Source organism: Manis javanica, chromosome 10 (genome assembly GCF_040802235.1).
Source record: "Manis javanica isolate MJ-LG chromosome 10, MJ_LKY, whole genome shotgun sequence".
Taxonomy (NCBI): Eukaryota; Metazoa; Chordata; class Mammalia; order Pholidota; family Manidae; genus Manis; species Manis javanica.
In genome coordinates, this window is record NC_133165.1 from 108,430,774 (window position 1) to 108,448,914 (window position 18,141).

Genomic DNA, 18,141 nt, shown 5'->3' on the forward strand with positions numbered 1-18,141 from the left:
CTTAAGGCTGCAAAGCATTAACCTAAGGACAGGGACAGATGTTGGTGGGGGTTGAACGGAGGAGGAATGTTTATCAGGATCATTAGGGTTTGGGTTCTGCTCCACTGACACAGCCCCACAGGCTTCGAGGGGGGCTTTCTCAGCCTAGCTTTCCGGGAAGCTCTGCTGGTCATGGTGCACGCCTTGCAGAGCTTCAGGCTCCAGGAACACACATATGGTGTCCGATCAGAAATGGCAGTACTGATCACTGTGTTGATGCCATGACCCACCGGCACGCGTCTGGGTGTCTGTTCTTGCCATTCCTTCTACCGGAACATTTGGTTCCATCACCTGTAAAGACCTAGGTCATCCCCTAAAGCCCAAACCTCCTCCGAGAAGGCCTCCAGAGTCTTCCCTGGCAAAGGTGATGTCACCAGCTCAGTGCCTCCTTGGTACCTGTACCTGTGGGCGCTCAAACCTAGCTGCATGCCCCCTTTCCTCATCTATCCCCTACTAGACTAGGGTGACTTGATTGTGTTTCCCAAGTGCATCTATGTCACCAGTGTCCTTTGCACAGTCACGGCTCAAGCAGGCAGAGGCGAACTGCTTATTGAGTAAAAGTAGAAATTTAAAAAGCACAAGTTGGTGAACAGTAATGCTTAGATGGACACAGATGGCTGTGGGAGCCTGTTTACGGAAAGCGTGGATTTTCTGCAGCAGCTTGTACCTGCTCGACTACACCTCTTTTCTCCTGAAACAGAGGAAGCTGAGAAAATGGAAAGTATTACAATGACTCAAAAGGTCTGGAAGAAGGAAAACAAACCCTGTTTCCTGCCTGATGGCAATGGAGAGCAGCCATCAACTGTCAAAGGCTCATGTTGAAATCTTTACGAGCAGCTTCAGGCTCCATTCTTACATCTAGTCTAGGAGGGAGGTACACAATTCATGAATGATCAAATCAAAGATCAGAGAGATGATAAGTTGCCCAAGATCTCAGAGATCCCACCCCACTCTAAGAACAGGAAGAACAATCCTACCTTGTGCCTGGAAGTGGGGGAATCCAGAAAAATGTAGCCAACAGCCCGGTGACTACCACAATGCTTTGAGAGGCATTGCATCCCCTCTCCTTGTGGCAGTGAGATGAGACTCTGACAACTGTTTGCCTCAGTTGCCCTCATTGATTCATTCAGGCACAGAAACAGTCTCACCCAGCTCCTTAAGCTGGTCCTGCTCTTTCTCAAGCTTGGGTACTGTTAACACTGTTTTCTGGGTCAGAGTGTCTTCCTTCCTTAACCTTTATTGGTACTTCAGGGTGTAAGCCTCAGTCTCCCCATATATGCCTCTGGAGTCCACTTTGCAGGGACCACCGTATGGAGAAATAGGAAACCAAGAAGTTCTGGATCTTTCCGAAGTTTCCACTGCAAACACCAATCCAGCCCCCTCACTTCCCAGAGTGGGGTGATTCCATCGGGGGGGCCCTTCCTCCACCTGCCTAACATCTAACTCGGGTCCAAACACCATCCCTGATTCCCATGCCTGGGCCTCTTGAGTGTGTCCCAACTTTTCCGACCCTATTCCCATCCCAGTGTCCTCCTATGTAAGCTCCTCAAGGTACAGGCCAGGCTCACTTCTCCAGCTATACCTCTGTCACCATGAAACTCACAGATGAACTTGTGAAAAACTGTAATCAGATCCCCTTATTCACATCTGCTTGGAGCTTAGCTGGGCCACTGTGGTTCTTATTAAACCCTTATCTCTCCCCTTTAGAAAGTGACTTTTGGTCATTTCCTCCATCCCTGCTGCCTTAGTGGAGGGAGATGTCCTCTTCATCCTTTTTGAATCCTGTCCCTTCCAAGATCTGGCTGCGATTCGACACACTGTCTTTCCTGATCCCAGCTCAAGAGCTGCCAGAAGGGGGTTCTAGTGCATCTGTCCAGTCTGGCTTGCTTACCTCAACCTTTCTCCCCAGGAATCCCTGTTTCTCCAGCTCAATCCACAGGTCACCCTCTGCTGCCCCAGGATCACACATTCTCAACATTCCTATTCTGACAGCAAGTCCAAACTCTGTCTTTTAAACCAATCGCAATCCTTCCTGATCCTCTGAGCAACCAGATTCCTAGATATGGGCCTCTGAATTTCTTCTTAGTTGCTGGGTTTTTAATAATTCCACTGAGATTTTTCTCTACCTGAAGGATGGAGGGGATTAGGGCCCCCATCCCCTGGTGTGTTCACGGATACAACCCACCAGCTCCCGAGGCCCCCGGTCTTGCTGCAGAGGCCGACACGAGGAAACATCTAGTACCAAGGGCACCATGTGGTAGGGGTCGGGTGGTTCCAGCATCCCTCAGTCTTCAGAGTTGGCCGCAGCGCCTTCCTCAATGGAGGATGCCATACAAAGAAGCCGAAGAACAGGATTTGGGGTGGTTTTCCACCACTGCCTCCCAACGCTCAGCACTAAGTCACCAAGGGCCAAACCCTTACACCTGAGCATTTTCAGCCCCTGTGGAACTGTGCGGGTCACAGTCTGGGGCTGTAAACAGGATGGGTAAAGGGTGGTGAGAAAAATAATAAGCCCTGGAGCCAACAATTGTTCCATTCACCAAAGATTTAGGAGGGCCTGAATAACGAGACTGCTTGTTTGGAGGAGAGCCTTAAACAGAATGGACCAGCCTGCTTTCCCTGTGGCCAGATACCTGCCTGGGCCCTGGGCCTGGCTGCTGCAGGCTCCTCTCCGGTCCTGGAATCTCCACGTTGGCACTGGATGCCCCAGTCCTCACCCGTGGGTGTGCATCTCTCGGCCTAAGATGGGCTCCAGTTGCGGGGGTTTCTGGGTATGTCTTGTTCCTTGAATTCTTCCAGGCCTCCCTCCTCCCTTCCTCAAGTTCCTGTTGTGCTCACCAGACCCCCAAGAACAATAGGCACAGGGAGAGAAACAATGGGCTGGGTCACTAATGTGGAGGAAACATCTGCTACCTTCTTCTCTCCCAGCCCGGGCGTGGGCATTCTCTGGTAATTAATCCTGCCGTGAAAAGTAGGCCTGGAAGCTAGGTGAGGCTTTTTTTCCCTACCCCTCGGATCTAATGGCCAGACCCGTAGAGTCACATGACAGCCATTTATCCAACCGACCATGTGATGAGGATGGCCAGCACGGGCGCCTCCCCGGCCACTGTCTGCTGCTGGTGGGAAACTGAGACAGGGCAGGGAGAGCACAGCAGGAGGCGAACTGGGAGGAGGGGGCACCTGGTGGGGCCTGGGAAGAAAGAAGGACTCCTGGTGAGCAAGGGGGGGGGCCTTGGTCTGTGTGTCATTGCACTCGGGAGAGCGGTAGGGAGGAAGTTCTGCTCAGTCCTCCTGCCCACCAGAGAAACGCAGCCCTCCACCACCTCTGGGACGCGCCCAGCCCAGGGTGGCTGGCCTCCCTTAAGGGGCTACTCGGGAGGGAGGTGTGCAGAGGACGATGCTCCTGCCCCTCCACTGGCCCCTGGACGGAGGAGGAAGCTCCTGCAGAGGTCCAAGGAGGTGCTGCCCGCTCAGGCTGATGACCCTGGTGCTGAAGCCCCTAGCCATGAAGGACGGCTCTAAGGTCCCCTAGAACCAGTCGGAATCCCACCCCAGGAAAGGAGAAAACCCAGAAAACCCTCAGAGGTAGGCTGTGGCACTGAGGCCTGGGGAAGCACACTTCCTCCTGCCGAGATCCCTCAGGGTGCACGCACGTGTCTGTGTGTACATGTGTGTGTGTGCGTGTGCGGACACGCATCTCGTTAATTCCAATAAATACCTCTATTCTTGACTTAGCCAGAAGGTGGATTCTTTTGGTTTTTATTTTGCTCTTACATTTATTTGCTTTTTGTCTTTATTTTCATGTTGCCGTTCTTTTACCTGCTACTACAGTATCTTCACTGACACAGAAATTGGTACCCAAGACTGGGATGCAGTCCACACACCTTCAGGAGGGTTGGCATATTATTTGGCTTTGGTTTTCTGGCTGAGGCGGGGACAGGGCCATGGTGAAATGCCAGTGGCGATTGCTGTCATCCTCCATAGGAGGGACAAGAAATGCTGGCACCTGGAGTTGGACAGCTGCTTCTGATGCTGCTGACAAGCGCCTGGTGAAATCTTGAAAGTTCTCCTAAAGGCATGAAGTAAATTCTAGCTTTTTATGTTTTCCTCTGAAATACTCTCCTATAAAAACCAAATTCAGAAACTGATTCTATAGGTCTCTGGTTCACATGATGAATTCAACCCTCACTAGATGTTTGCAGTGCAAATTTGGGCACCGATGTGGAAGGAGTTGCATGCAAATGTCCTGGGGCTTCTGTAACACATGACTCAGGGACTTGAAATCATCCAAATTTATTCTTACAGTTCTGGTGGTCAGATACAAAACTCAAGGTGTCAGAGGGCCGCGTTCTTTCTGGGGGTCCTGGGGGGGAATACTTCCTTGCCTTTTCCAGCTTCCAGAGGCAGCCCGCTCCCCTTGGCTCCCTCCTCCAGCTTCACAGCCAGTAGCGTAGCATGCTCTAATCTCTCTCTCTCTGCTTCTGCTGTCACACCCCTCTTCTTCCTTCTGACCCTCCCTGCCTCCCTCTTATAAGGACCCTTGTGATCTCATTGGGTTCACCCAGATAATCCCAGGTAATCTCCTCATCTCAGGATCCTTACCGAATCACCTCTGCAAAGTCCCTTTTATTATTTAATATATTCACATATCCATTCAGCTCTGTCCCACGTACAGCTGCACTTCCCGCCCCACCGCAGCGGTCACGAGTCAGGCCCTCCCGTGGACAGACTCTCATAGATCCCCATGAGCTCCTGCAACTCCCTCTCCAGCTTCCAGGCCTGCTGCCTCAGCTCCTTAGCCAGTTGTGTTTTTGCCCCCTCGTGCAAGTGCTTCGACTCTTTCACAAGGTTGACCAGGTTACACAAAATGGAGATGGCAGAAGTGGTTATACCTGCGATCTGGGCTCCCCTGGACACTGTCAGAGCAGCACCTCCTAAAGCTGTTTTCACCGGCCCACTGCTTTGGAATGGGATTCTCGCAGTGGTCATGACACTCTTGGCTGGGGCTGTGCAGGAGGCTTTGGCCAGTTTGATGGCATGGTGCATGACACACTTCAGGCCTTGGATGTATATCTCTTTTAGCAAAATAAGGTCCTGATGTATGGCCTTCTCTAAGTCAACGTGAGTCGGTACTAGACATCTGGCTTTAGCTTTTGCTGACGACTCGCTTACATAGTCCACGATGCTAGTGGACACTCCAGTGATAGTTGTGGCTATTCCCAGCCCTATCCCAGTTCCCAAGAGTACCACACTGACCCCTGCTGTCACGGGGGCCAGAGCCAGGGCAACGATAGACAGGATGCCAGACACAGTGCCAGTGGACGCAGTCACCACGTTGGCAATGGTGCAGTCCCTGTGGACCTTGTCAACCTTGTCTGCAAGCGCATAGAGCTCACGTATGTACACATCCTGATACAGTTTTAATCGATGAAGTGCTTCCAGAAACTCCTTCCTCTTCAGACATGTTTCCAGGGGCATGTCTGTATCCTGCATGGCCATGTCTGTTTTCAGTTTACCCAGAGCTTCATGTAGTATACCTGCCTCATAGCTGTAATAGTGAAGGTCAAGTGATTAAGAAAGGCAGTTTGCTTTTTGGAAAACAGGCTTGATAAGATCTACCGCACAATCTGTGCGTAGATCTACGCACAATTTGTGCGTCCCACGGGCTCCATAGTACTTATTCAATCAGGGACCAAAGAAGTAACATGCTCTTAGGGGGCAGGTATTTGATAAAGATGCCTTCTCACTCAAGGGGCCATCTACCCCATCACTACAAACTTTCGTGCAGAAACTCCATAGACAAGCAAAGGAAAGTGGAGGTGGAGCAGAAAAACCACACTAAAACTTAAGAGAATTTTAGTGTGAAATGAAGACCTTCCCCACAGGGAGGTCTGCCCTTTGCCCTTGGCTACTGGGAAGTGATCTCTAGGCCCCTAGAATGTTCTGACTGTTAGGAATATCTCCATTTGCCTGGGCCTTTGGCCAGTGGACAGTCTGACAAAGTGATGTATGATGGGGGCTTTGGGTCACGTGGTATCAGGTCCAACCTACAGAGGAAATGGAAACTAAAAGCATTAGGTTGACCTCCAGAAGGGGCTGAAGACCCCAGCTCAGCCATGTGGGCAGCCTGTGATTGAACCCAAAAAAAACTATACACTGAGGCTTGCCGTGGAAAAGACTTTTTCCTTGACCAAACTGTAGTTAGGTTCTTATGACCTCTTTTCTCGACAATGACTTGACCTTGACCTTCTGTGTCCTGTCCTTGTTGGCCTGTATTGCCCAGCTGTAGCAAGAATCCAGCTAAGTCAGTTTAGCAAGAATGCCCCCACTCCTGATAACTGATCAAGTTCTTCATCCCCCACCTTTGATGTGTAAATCCTTGGCTGCCTGGTGAGTCTCGATTTGCAAGAATCCCCCCACCCTTGACATCTTCTCTTAGTGATTTTTCACCCACTGATCCCCCCACTCTGCTCGTTGGCCATAATCCCCAGTGTCTTTGTTGTACTGGGAGTTGAGCTGGATCTCTCTCCCCTATTGCGAGTCTTGACACCTATTGCAATAATCTGGAATAAAGTCCACCAAGGGTCAGAATAAGGTTTTTCTTAAACAGGGTGAGCTTCCCTGCTTAGCAATGCTCCATGCACATTGTCACATGGTGGACACAGGACAGTAACATGTCCTGGGGACAATGGAAGCTGCTTGTTCAAAACCCTCCCTGCCCTTGTGCCACTCCTTTGGCTCATGGTAACCTGTATCCTTCTCTGACAGTAATAAACTGTCACTGTAAGTGTGACAGTTTTCGGTGAGTTCTGTGAGTCCTTCCAGTGAATTATTAAACCTGAGGGTGGCTTACCTCTGTAGTTCGTGTTGAAAGTAGGGGTGATCTTGGGGATTATACTTTTAGATTTTGCAGTTTGGCTAACCCTGGGTGCTTAGAATTAACAAACAAACAAACAAACAAAAACTCAGAGCTAGAAGGGACCTCAGCAATCATTCTGCCTGGTGTCTGCTCTCTTCCATGTTGAGGCCCTTTGATCTTCCCAGCTGGGAGTCACTGGATCCAGCCACGGGGCCCGACTGGGAAGCAGGAGACCTGCTACGCACCCTGGTCCCCTGGGACCCTCCAGCCCACCTCACTGCCTCCCCCCACCCCTCAGGTGTCCCCACCCTGACTCCCATGGCAGCTGGCGTGCACGCCAAGGCTCTGTGCAGCTTAATGGAACCTCTTAAAGACACAGGGACTTTAAGAGCCGTCACCAAGAATCACTAAGCCTGAAAGGCTGAGCTCAGGTGAGCTGGTAGAGGAAGCATGTCCCTCTTTGTGAGGACCTGTGAGTCTCCTCAGAATCCCTCGAATTACACAAAGTTGTTGGAAGTTGTCACCAAGCCACACTGCCTTCCCACTGGTCAGGGCTGCTCTGTGGAGAATAGAGGAGGGTCCCTGGTGGCAGCTGAGGACCGCCAGCAACCAGAGAGGGTGCGGAGGAGACAACCCCACGTGGCCCTCCACGTGCAGTCATGAGGCGATCAGGGAAGGGTGGGAAGAAATTCCCCTCCCCGTGCCCAGGGCCACCGCCACATCCTGGGCCCCTCAGGTCTGGTGCCCCTGCACCCCACTCCAGTCCCAGCCCCGCTGTCCGAGCCTCCTACTTGTCCTCAACCTGGCCTCTCGTACTGACCTGGGTCCAAGCCTCCCTGGGCCTTGGGGTAGGGTGATTGCCTTTGGCTCCTCACCTTTGACCCTGTGGTTCATATTAAGCCTTTCACTACAGTCCCATCTGACTAGGTTGCTATTCCCATTGACCAGACGACAAATCTGAGCCTCCAAGATATAAGCCCAGAGCCCTGGGGCTGGGCAGAGAGTCAGGTCCAAGCAGCTCAGTCCACTAACCTGCAGCCTCTGCCTTACGAGCCACCAGGACCCTGTGGTGCCTGCACAGTCGGAGACAGGGAGGAAAAGCGTTCTAGCCCAAGTTCCCAGGGACACAAATTGATTGTGCCAGGATTTCTCTGACACGTCCCAAAGGAAGCCTGCTTGGCTGTCATCCCCAGGAAGAAGGCACCTGGCCCCAGTCTCTTCCCAGCAATCATTTTCAAAGTTCACATTAATGGAGCACCTGCTTCCTGTCAGTCACTATGCTCGGCACTTTACATGCATTATCTTATTTTCCTCACCATAGAGGTGAGCCAATAAAGCAGCTAAGGCAGAGAGTAGTTAAGTAACCTGCCCACGGTCACATAACCTGCTCCCTGCAGGGTTCACCTCTTCTCAGCCCAAGGCCATTCACTGCCAGGGCATGATGGGGGAGAAATGCTCCTCATGGACTGTTGAGAAGGGACACCCTCTACCCCAACCACAGGCCACTGCCTGGAGGAGGTGTGCCTGCCAGGAGGAAACTAGCCCAGAGGGGAGATCTGGGTGACAACCTGGGGCCGCCCCTGGACGTTACCTGGACAAACTGGCCTCAGCCACAAATCTCTCCCAAGTCTTGCGGTTAGTCAGCAGGAGGTTCAGTTCCTGCCTGCTCACTGTGCTCCGGAAGTACTCAGTGACCTCCTCAAGAAACCTCTTGTGCTCTGGACGGAAAACATAAGAATAAGGTTAGCGGAAATTGTGATAGAGGGTAAATGGCATTGAGCAGAACGTGGTTAAATGTTAATCTCCTGAGCAGCTATGCTTGTGATGGAGTCCCCTGGGGTTGTGGACTGAACTGGGTCCCCACAAATTCATATGTTGAGGCCCTGACCCCCAGTGTGCCTATACTTGAAGGCCTTTAGGAGGTAACTAAGGTTAAATGAGGTCGTAACTGTGGGGCCTTAATCCAGTAAGACTGGTGTCCTTCTAAGAACAGGGAGAAACCCCAGACCTGGCCCCCTGTCTTCCTCTTTCTCCCTGCAAGGGGAAAGGGCAAGTGAGGACAGAGCGGAAGGCGGCCATCTGCAAACCAGGAAGAGAGGACTCCCTGGAAACCCACCTGCCAGCTTGGATTTCCAGCCTCCAGAACGTACTATCTAATTCCTGGCATCTAGATATGTTTAGGAATTCAGACTTTTCATCCTTTAGAAAGATAACACAGGGCACGTAGGGAACATTACCCCTTTTAGCAGGGTGTGGGCAGCGCTTTTGCGTTCATGTTACAACAGTGAAACAAATGCATATGCCCAGGAAATGACAACGAATGGGATGGCTGTAAACAGCCTCAGGTCAGCTCAAGGCAAGATTACAGCCCAAATGAGTTACCAAAAAATGTGTGGTTTTCAGGAACTTGTAGATCATGGAAGTGCAGACAAGAGAATGGGGCTCATATATATTTATGTGTGTACTGGGGCATGAGGTAAAATGTGTTTCCTTCTCTATACACACACTGAGGCATTATTTGTATTCACAGAAAAAGAAAGTGGGACTCAGACAGGATAAGGGACCCTCTGAAGCCAGCAAACAGGAAGCTTAGAAGCTGAACCCGAGGCCAAGCGTCAGACATGCCTTTGACATGACTCTGGGGCCTTCTTGTGCTTTAAAAAGCCCTGCGATGTCTGCACTCTGCGCTATAGCATATCCATGATTTTTTCTTTTTAAATTTAAAAGTTATATTTTAGTCATTGAGTAAACATACCATGTGGAGAGGTCCCCTTCTCCAGCTCCCAGACACTCCAAGATGGGCAGTAGGAATTCTTCAAGTGGGTAGGGGCTGGACCCTCAGCTTTGAGCCTTGTGATCAATCTGTATCACTTCTGTCCCCTCCACGCTGGTCCCAGGGGACACAGCTCCCCGTTGCCACTTCTGAACCCAAGCTGGCCCATTTACTAAATGAGAGGTCAACTGGTTTCCGAGATAGAGTTTATCCTGAAGGAACCCACCAGCCCTCCCACCGTCAAGGATCCCAGGGCCTGCTGGGGGGCTCCCGGCCTTGGATCAGTCATCCGCTCCTTCATCCTTCAATGTGACTAAGTAAAGCAGGATTTCCTCCCTTAGGAGGCTTTGATTTGGCTGCCAATGCAGTGCAGGCTGGGAAACATGACTTCAGCAGGTGGGTGCAATATTATTTAGGTTTTTCTTTTTGTGCTTCACTAAGGGAGAAGGGAAACCAGGGCTTAGATGGAGGCAACCCACAGCACTCAGTCTGTGTATTTATTGATTGGGAGGAGGAAATAACTGAGAGCTGAGCCTCTGTGGGGATATTTGAGATCAAGAGAATCAGTCCCTGCCCGAGGCTGCCATACCTGTTGAGCAGGTTATGGTCAGGAGCATAGGGCAGGCGCCCAGTGCCCGTTGTTTCTGCCTGCAACTGACAGGTCCCCGGTAGAAGGAACGCAGCAACATGTAGGTGGGATGTCCTGCAGGGCAGGCACTGGCCCAGGCCACGCACACATATTATATTTGATCCTCATAACAACACAGGGAAACATTATTCTTGTTTTACAGGTGAGGTGGCAGAGCCCAGACTGGGGTCCAATTTAGTGGCTGGGACAAGGCAAGAGGGCAGGAGAAGCCTGCAGAGTAGCTGATCTGCCACTTCTTCCCATCCCGCCCCTTCTCAAGCCTCCTTCTCTGCCTTCCACTCTGCTGTCCCCCAGCTCCCTGTGACCTGTCCTAGCCTCACTTCTAAGTCATTTGGTGGGCAGTATACGGGGAGGGAGGGAGCCACCTTGGCCATGGAAACTGAGAAGACCAGGACAGAAGTGTCCTCCCAAGACCCAGGTAGGGTGTCTCCCCTTGGCACCTCTTAGGAACCATCCAGAGAAGAAGCCAAATACCTGAGGTCATGGTGCCGGCAGCCAGTGTGGGTCTCTGCCCGAAGGAGATGTTGCTTCACCCTTGAGGGAGAGAAAACAAATCATGGGGCTGAATGTGAGGCCAGCTGCAGCAATATGGAGCACCAAGGGGCCGGGTCTCCCCAAGGCCAGAAATCAGTAAGTGGTAGATTGGGTTCCAACCCAATCTGCTGGACTCAAGGCCCACACACTGCCACTCCTCACCGTGCTGCCAAATGAACAGGAACGGGGTCAACAGGAGACCAGAGATTTCAACAAATGTGTGCAGACAGCCTGGCTGGAGAGGTGATAACTGAATAAAGAGGGGTAGATGGTGCTGCCTTCAGAGAAACAGAGAGAGGGCATGCAGGGAAGCCTGGTCCGCTAGACAGAGCCTCAGAGAGGAAGGCGAGAGGGAGGGGGGCCGGGGGGAGCAGGGACAAGGTTAAGCCCACATTCCATCCCATAGTCACAGCAGCCTGAGTCTACACGTGAGGGGAGCAAATCAGCATTGAAAGACTCCAGAAACAATATCTCTGTACTCTGGCATTTAGGAGTCCCCATTCAGTTGCTCTACAGGGAAGCCTACCAGTCAGTCTGCCTCCCTCTTAAATAGGAACGGGCAATCTAGAACCAGATTTATGAGAAATGTGACAATGTGGAAAAGGGTGACAAAAATAAACACATCAAAATGATGCCAGAAGAAACAGATAATTTTGAATATGGAGAATATTTTTTAAAACCTGAACCTATGCCCTCAGGGAGATTGGAAAGATATTTTATTTATGCAATGAGAACAAGATGCCCTGAAAAGAGAAAGGCATAATATAGCAACCACAACAAAAAAGAGATCTTGGGAATTAAAAGGTGATCAGCAAAATGAATGCTCAAGATAGGTTGGAAAAGTAAGCCAGGTAAAGTTCCCAGAAACTAAAACAAAAAGATGATGCAAGAAATGGAACCAAGTGGAGAATTGAAAAGTCGCCATCCACTATCATTTCTTAGTAAGTTATTTGGGAATGAACTGCAGAAAAAAAAAGTGTGTGTGTGTATGTGTATGGGGTGTGGCAGAAGATAGCCAATCTAGAAAAAGATGTGGGATCCAGGAAAGAGGAAAGTCAACCCAGTGAGAAGCAAAGTCGAGGATTACAGAGGGCACGCAGCGGGCCTAGAGACCAACCAGAACAGAATGGCATAAGAAATGAAGGCTTCCATGGGGAAAGGGGACTTGCAATAATACCTCTTAGATGCATGGTTTGAAGGCTATTCAGGAAATGTTGAAGACAATAATACAAGGCGTAAAAGCTAAGGCGACTAAACGACTAAATACATTAGGAAAAACTAAAGCCGTGCAAGAACTCATGTGCAACTAACTATATTGTACAGGTTAGCTCTACAGTAAACAAAACCTAAAACATCACAAATATGTAAGCACTCTTGATTTTTACTTTTAGAACAAAACAGAGCCTATAAATATGAGAACAAAAGGTACTTGTTGCCAATCAGTATATAAAGCACAATGGCATAAGTTGGGAGGTGAATCAATGATGGGAAAGGAGGACTGATATTCTCATTTTATAAAGTGGGGAGTAAATAAAATTGTAAGGACATGGCTTACAACTACAACGATTTCCAATAGAGGAAAGAAAATTAGCGATATAACGATATTAAGAGAAAGTGGGGAGGTGTGTAAGAAAAAGTATACAAATAACTGAAATCATTATCTATCTTGGTAGGAAACAAATAAATAATTTAAAAATCAAGAAAAGGAAAATTCAACACCTAATATTTATTAGCATTATGGTAGATGACTACCTGCTTTGCCCTAGACTCCATTTTAAGTTATTTGTATGTATTAACTCATTTTTCACTCTCATCATAACCCTGTAAGAAATAAAACTAAAGCTCACAGCAGCTAAATAATTTTTTTTATTGAGGTGTTACTGATATACACTCTTATGAAGGTTTCACATGAAAAAACAATGTAGTTACTACATTTACCCGTATTATCAAGTCCCCACCCAGACCCCAATGCAGTCACTGTCCATCAGTGCAGCAGATGCCACAGATCCACTATGTGCCTTCTCTGTGCTACACTGTTCTCCCCGTGATCCCCCACACCCTGTGTACTGAACATAATACCCCTCAATCCCCTTCTCCCTCCCACCGCACCCGCCCTCCCACCCCCCTCCCCTTTGGTAACCGCTACTTCCTTCCTAGAGTCTCAGAGCAGCTAAGTAATTTATCCAAAGCCCTCAGCTACAGCCCGAGCCAGAATTCATATTTGGCTTCCTGTCTCCAGAGCAGACCCTTTCACACTCATCTCCCAACATACGAATGTTACCTGAAGATATTAACTACCTACAGAAAAAGCAACAAATTACAAGGGATTGCTTTTAACTGGGAAAGGGGTGACCAGAGTCCTCCATACTAAGTGATTTATTTTAACCATATGCACCCATTACTTTGACCTTTTTTTCCTTAGTTTTAAGAAAGCAGAAATCACTCCATAGCAGTTGTAACTGATAGCCACAACAATGCTACTTGATGGGATCGCCTGAAAGATGATGGAAGCAGTTGTCTCAAGCGCCAATAGGGAATAATATGACAACTGTCGGTGTCGGAGACCCTTTGTGGTTGATGAAACTGGGTTCTCAGAGAAAAGTAGGAAAGAAAACATACATTAAACTAGAATAATCAGAGTGAGCTCTACACTTAAACAGAGATTCCTAGCAACTGGCCCACTCGCATATGCACTGAAGGGCTTTTCTCCACTCAAAGGATGCAAGGCTGCTTGAGGAGATCGAAAGTCCACGGGCCTGCTCCACGAGGCAAGGACGCCTCCACAGATGTTCAGAGCAGTGCTCAAAGGCCCCCCGCTGGTAAATGCTAACAAATCACATACAATAATAATAATAGTTGATAATGATTCTCATGATCATGTTTAATTGGGTCAGGCTGAGTCTGTGAAAGGCCTTGAGTTCCTAATAATATTCAAATGAGAAGATTATTTGACAAAGCATACACAAAAAGGCAGCTATAAAGGTTTAAGAAGGCAGTTGTGATGCAAAGGAACTGTTTGTTAATTGATTTTAATAAGAAGGGGAGTCTTGATACATACAGGCATTTTCCCTTCTACTTATTTATGTCACTGTAGGAAATTGAGAAAGAAAAACGGAAGAGCCATTTTTCCGTGCCATCCTCCCATCAGACGTAAATAACCTCCGAGAACACCGATCTCAGGCAGGGCTACTCTGAGACTGGGGTAAACTGAGACACGACAATGCTACACCCCAACTTGGTCTAAGCACACAGTGTCTCTGTGCCACCCACAAAACCCCAAACACTCCCTCCCTTGCATAAAGAAGGGTTCCTGCTTTACTAATAACAGCGCTATCTCTGGTCTGGCCTCCCTCCCCATAGGTGAGGTGTATCGGGACACCCAGCGATAGTTACACTGCCTTCACAGCACTCCATCTAGAGTGGCTCCGTGTCCTTCGAGCCTCCCCCAAATCACCTAACCAAAGCCCAAATCCTAGAATCAGTTCTTTGTGATACCCTGCTCCTGAGAAGCTCATGGTTATTGGTCACTGAGAGGTATGACCTGGTCACCACGGGCGTGTCCTGTGGCCTAGGGCAGAGGGCACGACAGCACGGAGGGCACAGTGGTGTGCGCGCAGATATGCCTGCTTTGATTATAGGCTGCGGGAAGAATAAACATGGAGTTGTCAGGAACCCAGGAAGGCCCAGCACGGTGGGGGTGGATCCAGGCGAGCTCTGCTCTTTCCAAGCCACCGTTGCTCTGGCCAGTTGCAGCAAACCCATTTCCTGCTGCTGCTGTATTCAGGCCGGGTCTCAACAACATGGTGGTTCCTGAGGCCTCTGCTGCCTTTCTACCCACCAGCCCTCATGCAACTCCACCCTCTGCTGAAGTCACCCACCTCCCCCTCAACCCTGCTGCCTCTCACGGTAGGGCCTAGACATCAGCACAAATGGGCTCTGCCTGTATGACCCAATCCTGGCCAACGAGACACAAGGGGACATCAGCAAGGGGGCCTGGGGGGCTTCCTGCCGTAAGGGAGAGGTGGGAGAGGAGAGCTGGCTGGCCCCATTCCTTCCTCTGCTTCAAATGCCACCTGAGCCTGGAGTCAGGGCTGCCAGCTGAAGTCACGAAGCACAGGGCCAGCACCAACGCAGAGAGCTGGAGGCAGGCACGGGCAGAGAGAGCTGGGTCCCGGCTGGCCCCGGACGTGTGTGAGGGCACCTGCACGCTCCATCTCATTCTGCCCTTCTTCGCGCCACTCTTGGCCTGCACTGGCCCTTGCCTTGGGCCTCGGCTGGGTGTTGATGCCTGCCTGACATTGCCCCCTCCCACTTGACTGGTTCCCAGTGTGTCTTCCCTGGCCAGCCTACTGACTGGGCAATTCCCCAGAAGGCGGTGGGTGGAGGGACAGAGGGCCCAAGAGGAAGCCCTGCGCAAGGGCAGGGCCCAGTCGGGCGCCCCACCCATCCTGGTCAGCTCTGGCTGGGCACACCCTGCTGTGCAGGGATTCTCACCAAAGCAGGCCCCTCTACTTGGCTGCAGGGCATCCCCTTGGGCAAGGAAAGAGGGCCAAGACAGGATCCAGTTCAAACCCGTTGGCTGCCCCCAGGCCCTCCTGATTGTTCCAGCTCCTGTCTTTCCCTCACTCCCGCCTCCACCTGGCCCCTGACCAGGCACCTTCCAGGCCTGGCGGCTTCCTGGACTCCAGCCTCTGTTCAGGCTGCACCCTCATCCTCGACTGTCTTTCCCTGCCTTCCTCACCTCATGACAGTTTGCCTGTCCTTAAAGGCCCAGCTCGGAAGCCCCCCTGCCCTCCTGGCCTCCCCCTGTGACAGTCCAGACCCTCTGAATGTGCCTGGCTGTTGTGCTATTTGTGCTGTTTCTCCGCCCTGTCTCCGCCAGTGGCTCTGAGCGCTGGGCATGGGCCTGACTATTCTCTGCTGCACCTCCAGTGGCAGTGCCCCAGGGTCCCTTCCACGCTCCCCGGCCAAGCGTTAAGATCTGGGGTACGGCAGCCATCACTGGGGACCGAGAACAGCCAGCATCTTGATTGATAACACAGTGAACCCCAGTTTCACTCACAGCTGAGGAATTCCCCCGTTTTTCTCATTTATCTTGATGAAAAGCTCTGATAGCAAACAAATCAGACTCTAATTCAGCTTTCACACATATTACCCCACTGACTGAATGAGCAGTTCTATCAGATTGCTGAGTTTCCATTTATTTCCTCATGCCTCTTGACTCTAGACATAATATTTTTATGTGGGGAGAAAAGAGGAAGAGAGAATTGCAGAAAAACATGGGCGTCGGCTAAAATCTGGGTAATGCTGAGCCTTGAGGCGGCTCCTCCATCCCAGTTCCTCTCCTCCCCAGGAGGCCGCACAGTCTGGACATCCACCCAGCTCCCTGCAGCCTCTGCTCCGGCGCCCGGTCACTCCCTGCTGCTGGGAACTTGGGGAGAAGGTAATGGAGGCCATTTCCTTCAAAGGGACAAAACTAAACTTATGTTGCTTTCCAACTGCAGTTGTGTTTCTTTTTGACTCACTAAATCCTGCTTTAAGAAGAAGAAAATGAAGAAAATAAAAAAGTTTCTACAAAATAAATGAATCCCAAAGGGATCTAAATGTAAACCAGAAAGAAAAACGACAAATGTACTAGGAGAAATGTTTAAAACTGCATTGAGTAGGGGGAACTTTTCTAATCAAGGCACAAATCCCAGAAGCCATAAAGGGAAAGCTTAGTCTATTTGAGCTCTTAAAAATTAAAAATATAAAGGGACAGCATAAACAAAGTCAGACGACAAAGAGAGACCAGGATACACTCTTTGCAATATTACAGTAGACCCGAGGTGAGTATCCACCATATGAGGAGATCCTACAAATCAACATTTGAAGATTGAAAACAATTTTTTTACAAAAATGGGTATCAGATCTGAAAAAACAATCCCTAAGTACGTGGCTTGCCCAGGGCCACATGACTCTTGGTGGGCAGAGTGGAGGCCAACACCAGGCCTTCGGACGCTGCGATTCAAGGAAGGAAAATACAGTTTCAGTAATCCAAACGTTCCTGGGTTCGTCTCTGCCTGCAAAAACGCATACATCTAAGCTTACATCCCCACAGTGGCACTCACAAGTGGCCACGATTTGGTTCTTGCGTTAAGATTGCAAAGCTGGGATTGTGCTGCAGCAGTCCGCCCTGCTCACTGCCGTCTGGGCCATCTTTCCAACTGGCCATCAGTCCACTGGACGGCCTATTATTTCTCCCAAGGCCCCACAGTCCTGAACACAGGGCCTGCCAGCATCCTGCTCTGTCTTCCAGCATGAGACCCTCAGCAAGCCACGCAGTCAGGTTTCCCACAGGGTGTGGCCCTGAGCAGGCCTCAGCCCCAGGGTGCATGAGACAAGAAGAAACCTCAGTCCCCATCAGCCTTAGCAGCAGCCCCTCCAGGGCAGCCTCAGGAGCCAGGCCCCACGGACAGGCTCTGCCTCACTGGCCCCACTCCTTCATCTCTGCTTCCTCCAAATTTCCCGAAGGGAGTAGCACCCCACCACCACCCCCTTCCTTCTGGTGCCACCTGCTCTTCTCTCTGGCAGTCTGGAGCCCTAGCTGAGCCGGAGTTAGGGGCGAGCTTTGTGAACCCATCTGAGCAGTTTCCCCCTCTCCCGCCACTGCTTAGGGGAGGACGAAGCTGGCAGACAAACCTGGGGTCAAAGCCAGGCTCTGGCGCTGCTTCCTGCGTGACCCTGGGTCCCATGACCTGACCTGTCTGGGATTCCTACCTCCCCAGCTTACCAAGGAATCTTACCCTGGTTGAGCTTGAATGAAATCCAGTTGTTCGGATCTGTGCAGATTCAGCTGCTAGCTGTGTGTCTGCACAATAACCAGACACATCCTCTGGGCCCATATATACTGGGGATGGAAAAGGAAAGTGAAAGAGAAAATTAAAGTCTCCATTTCTGAGAGGCTCGTAATCAAACACACTGGAACATTCTCAACTACTCCTACTCTTTTGCTGACCCCTTTAGAGGAGCACCCCCAGACCAGCCATTCCAGGCCATCCTGCCTCAGACTTCAGGCTTGGGGAAGGAAGACTTGTCATTGACAGATTGTGGGGCCCTTTGAAAATTATTCCCCTTGCCCCATGGTTTGTTTCTAGCCCCTTCTTGTCCCCCCACCACACTGCCCAGCATGCCTGCCCTATCCACCTTCCTGACACCAGCATTTAGCACAGGCCCCAGACATACCAAATGCTCACTGCATACCTGTCATGGTGCTGCTGTTAAATGCCATGTCAGTGCAGCTTCTGC

General features: G+C 50.4%; 1 protein-coding gene across 3 annotated transcripts; it reads right to left on the bottom strand.

Moving 5' to 3' along the window:
- Nucleotides 1–4,316: 4,316 nt before the first annotated feature.
- Nucleotides 4,317–17,719, bottom strand: LOC108397752 (apolipoprotein L3). 3 transcript variants are annotated; one of them, XM_017661312.3, is made up of 4 exons: nt 17,640–17,719; nt 10,795–10,854; nt 8,490–8,616; nt 4,317–5,587 (listed from the first exon to the last, which is right to left on the bottom strand). In XM_017661312.3, the coding sequence occupies exons 2-4, from the start codon at nt 10,802–10,804 to the stop codon at nt 4,741–4,743; spliced, it is 984 nt and encodes a 327-aa protein (XP_017516801.3). In that variant the 5' UTR covers nt 10,805–10,854; nt 17,640–17,719; the 3' UTR covers nt 4,317–4,740. The 3 variants fall into 3 exon arrangements, with proteins under 3 accessions (XP_017516801.3, XP_073069946.1, XP_073069947.1); XM_073213845.1 differs by having other exon boundaries at nt 17,627–17,645; XM_073213846.1 differs by lacking the exons at nt 10,795–10,854; nt 17,640–17,719 and adding an exon at nt 9,654–9,843.
- Between the last annotated feature and the right edge of the window lie 422 nt (nt 17,720–18,141).

Coding starts and splice junctions, on each gene's coding strand:
- LOC108397752 (XM_017661312.3), bottom strand. Junction 5,588..8,489: donor GCTGAGGCCAGTTTGTCCAG/GTAACGTCCAGG, acceptor TCACTATTACAG/CTATGAGGCAGGTATACTAC.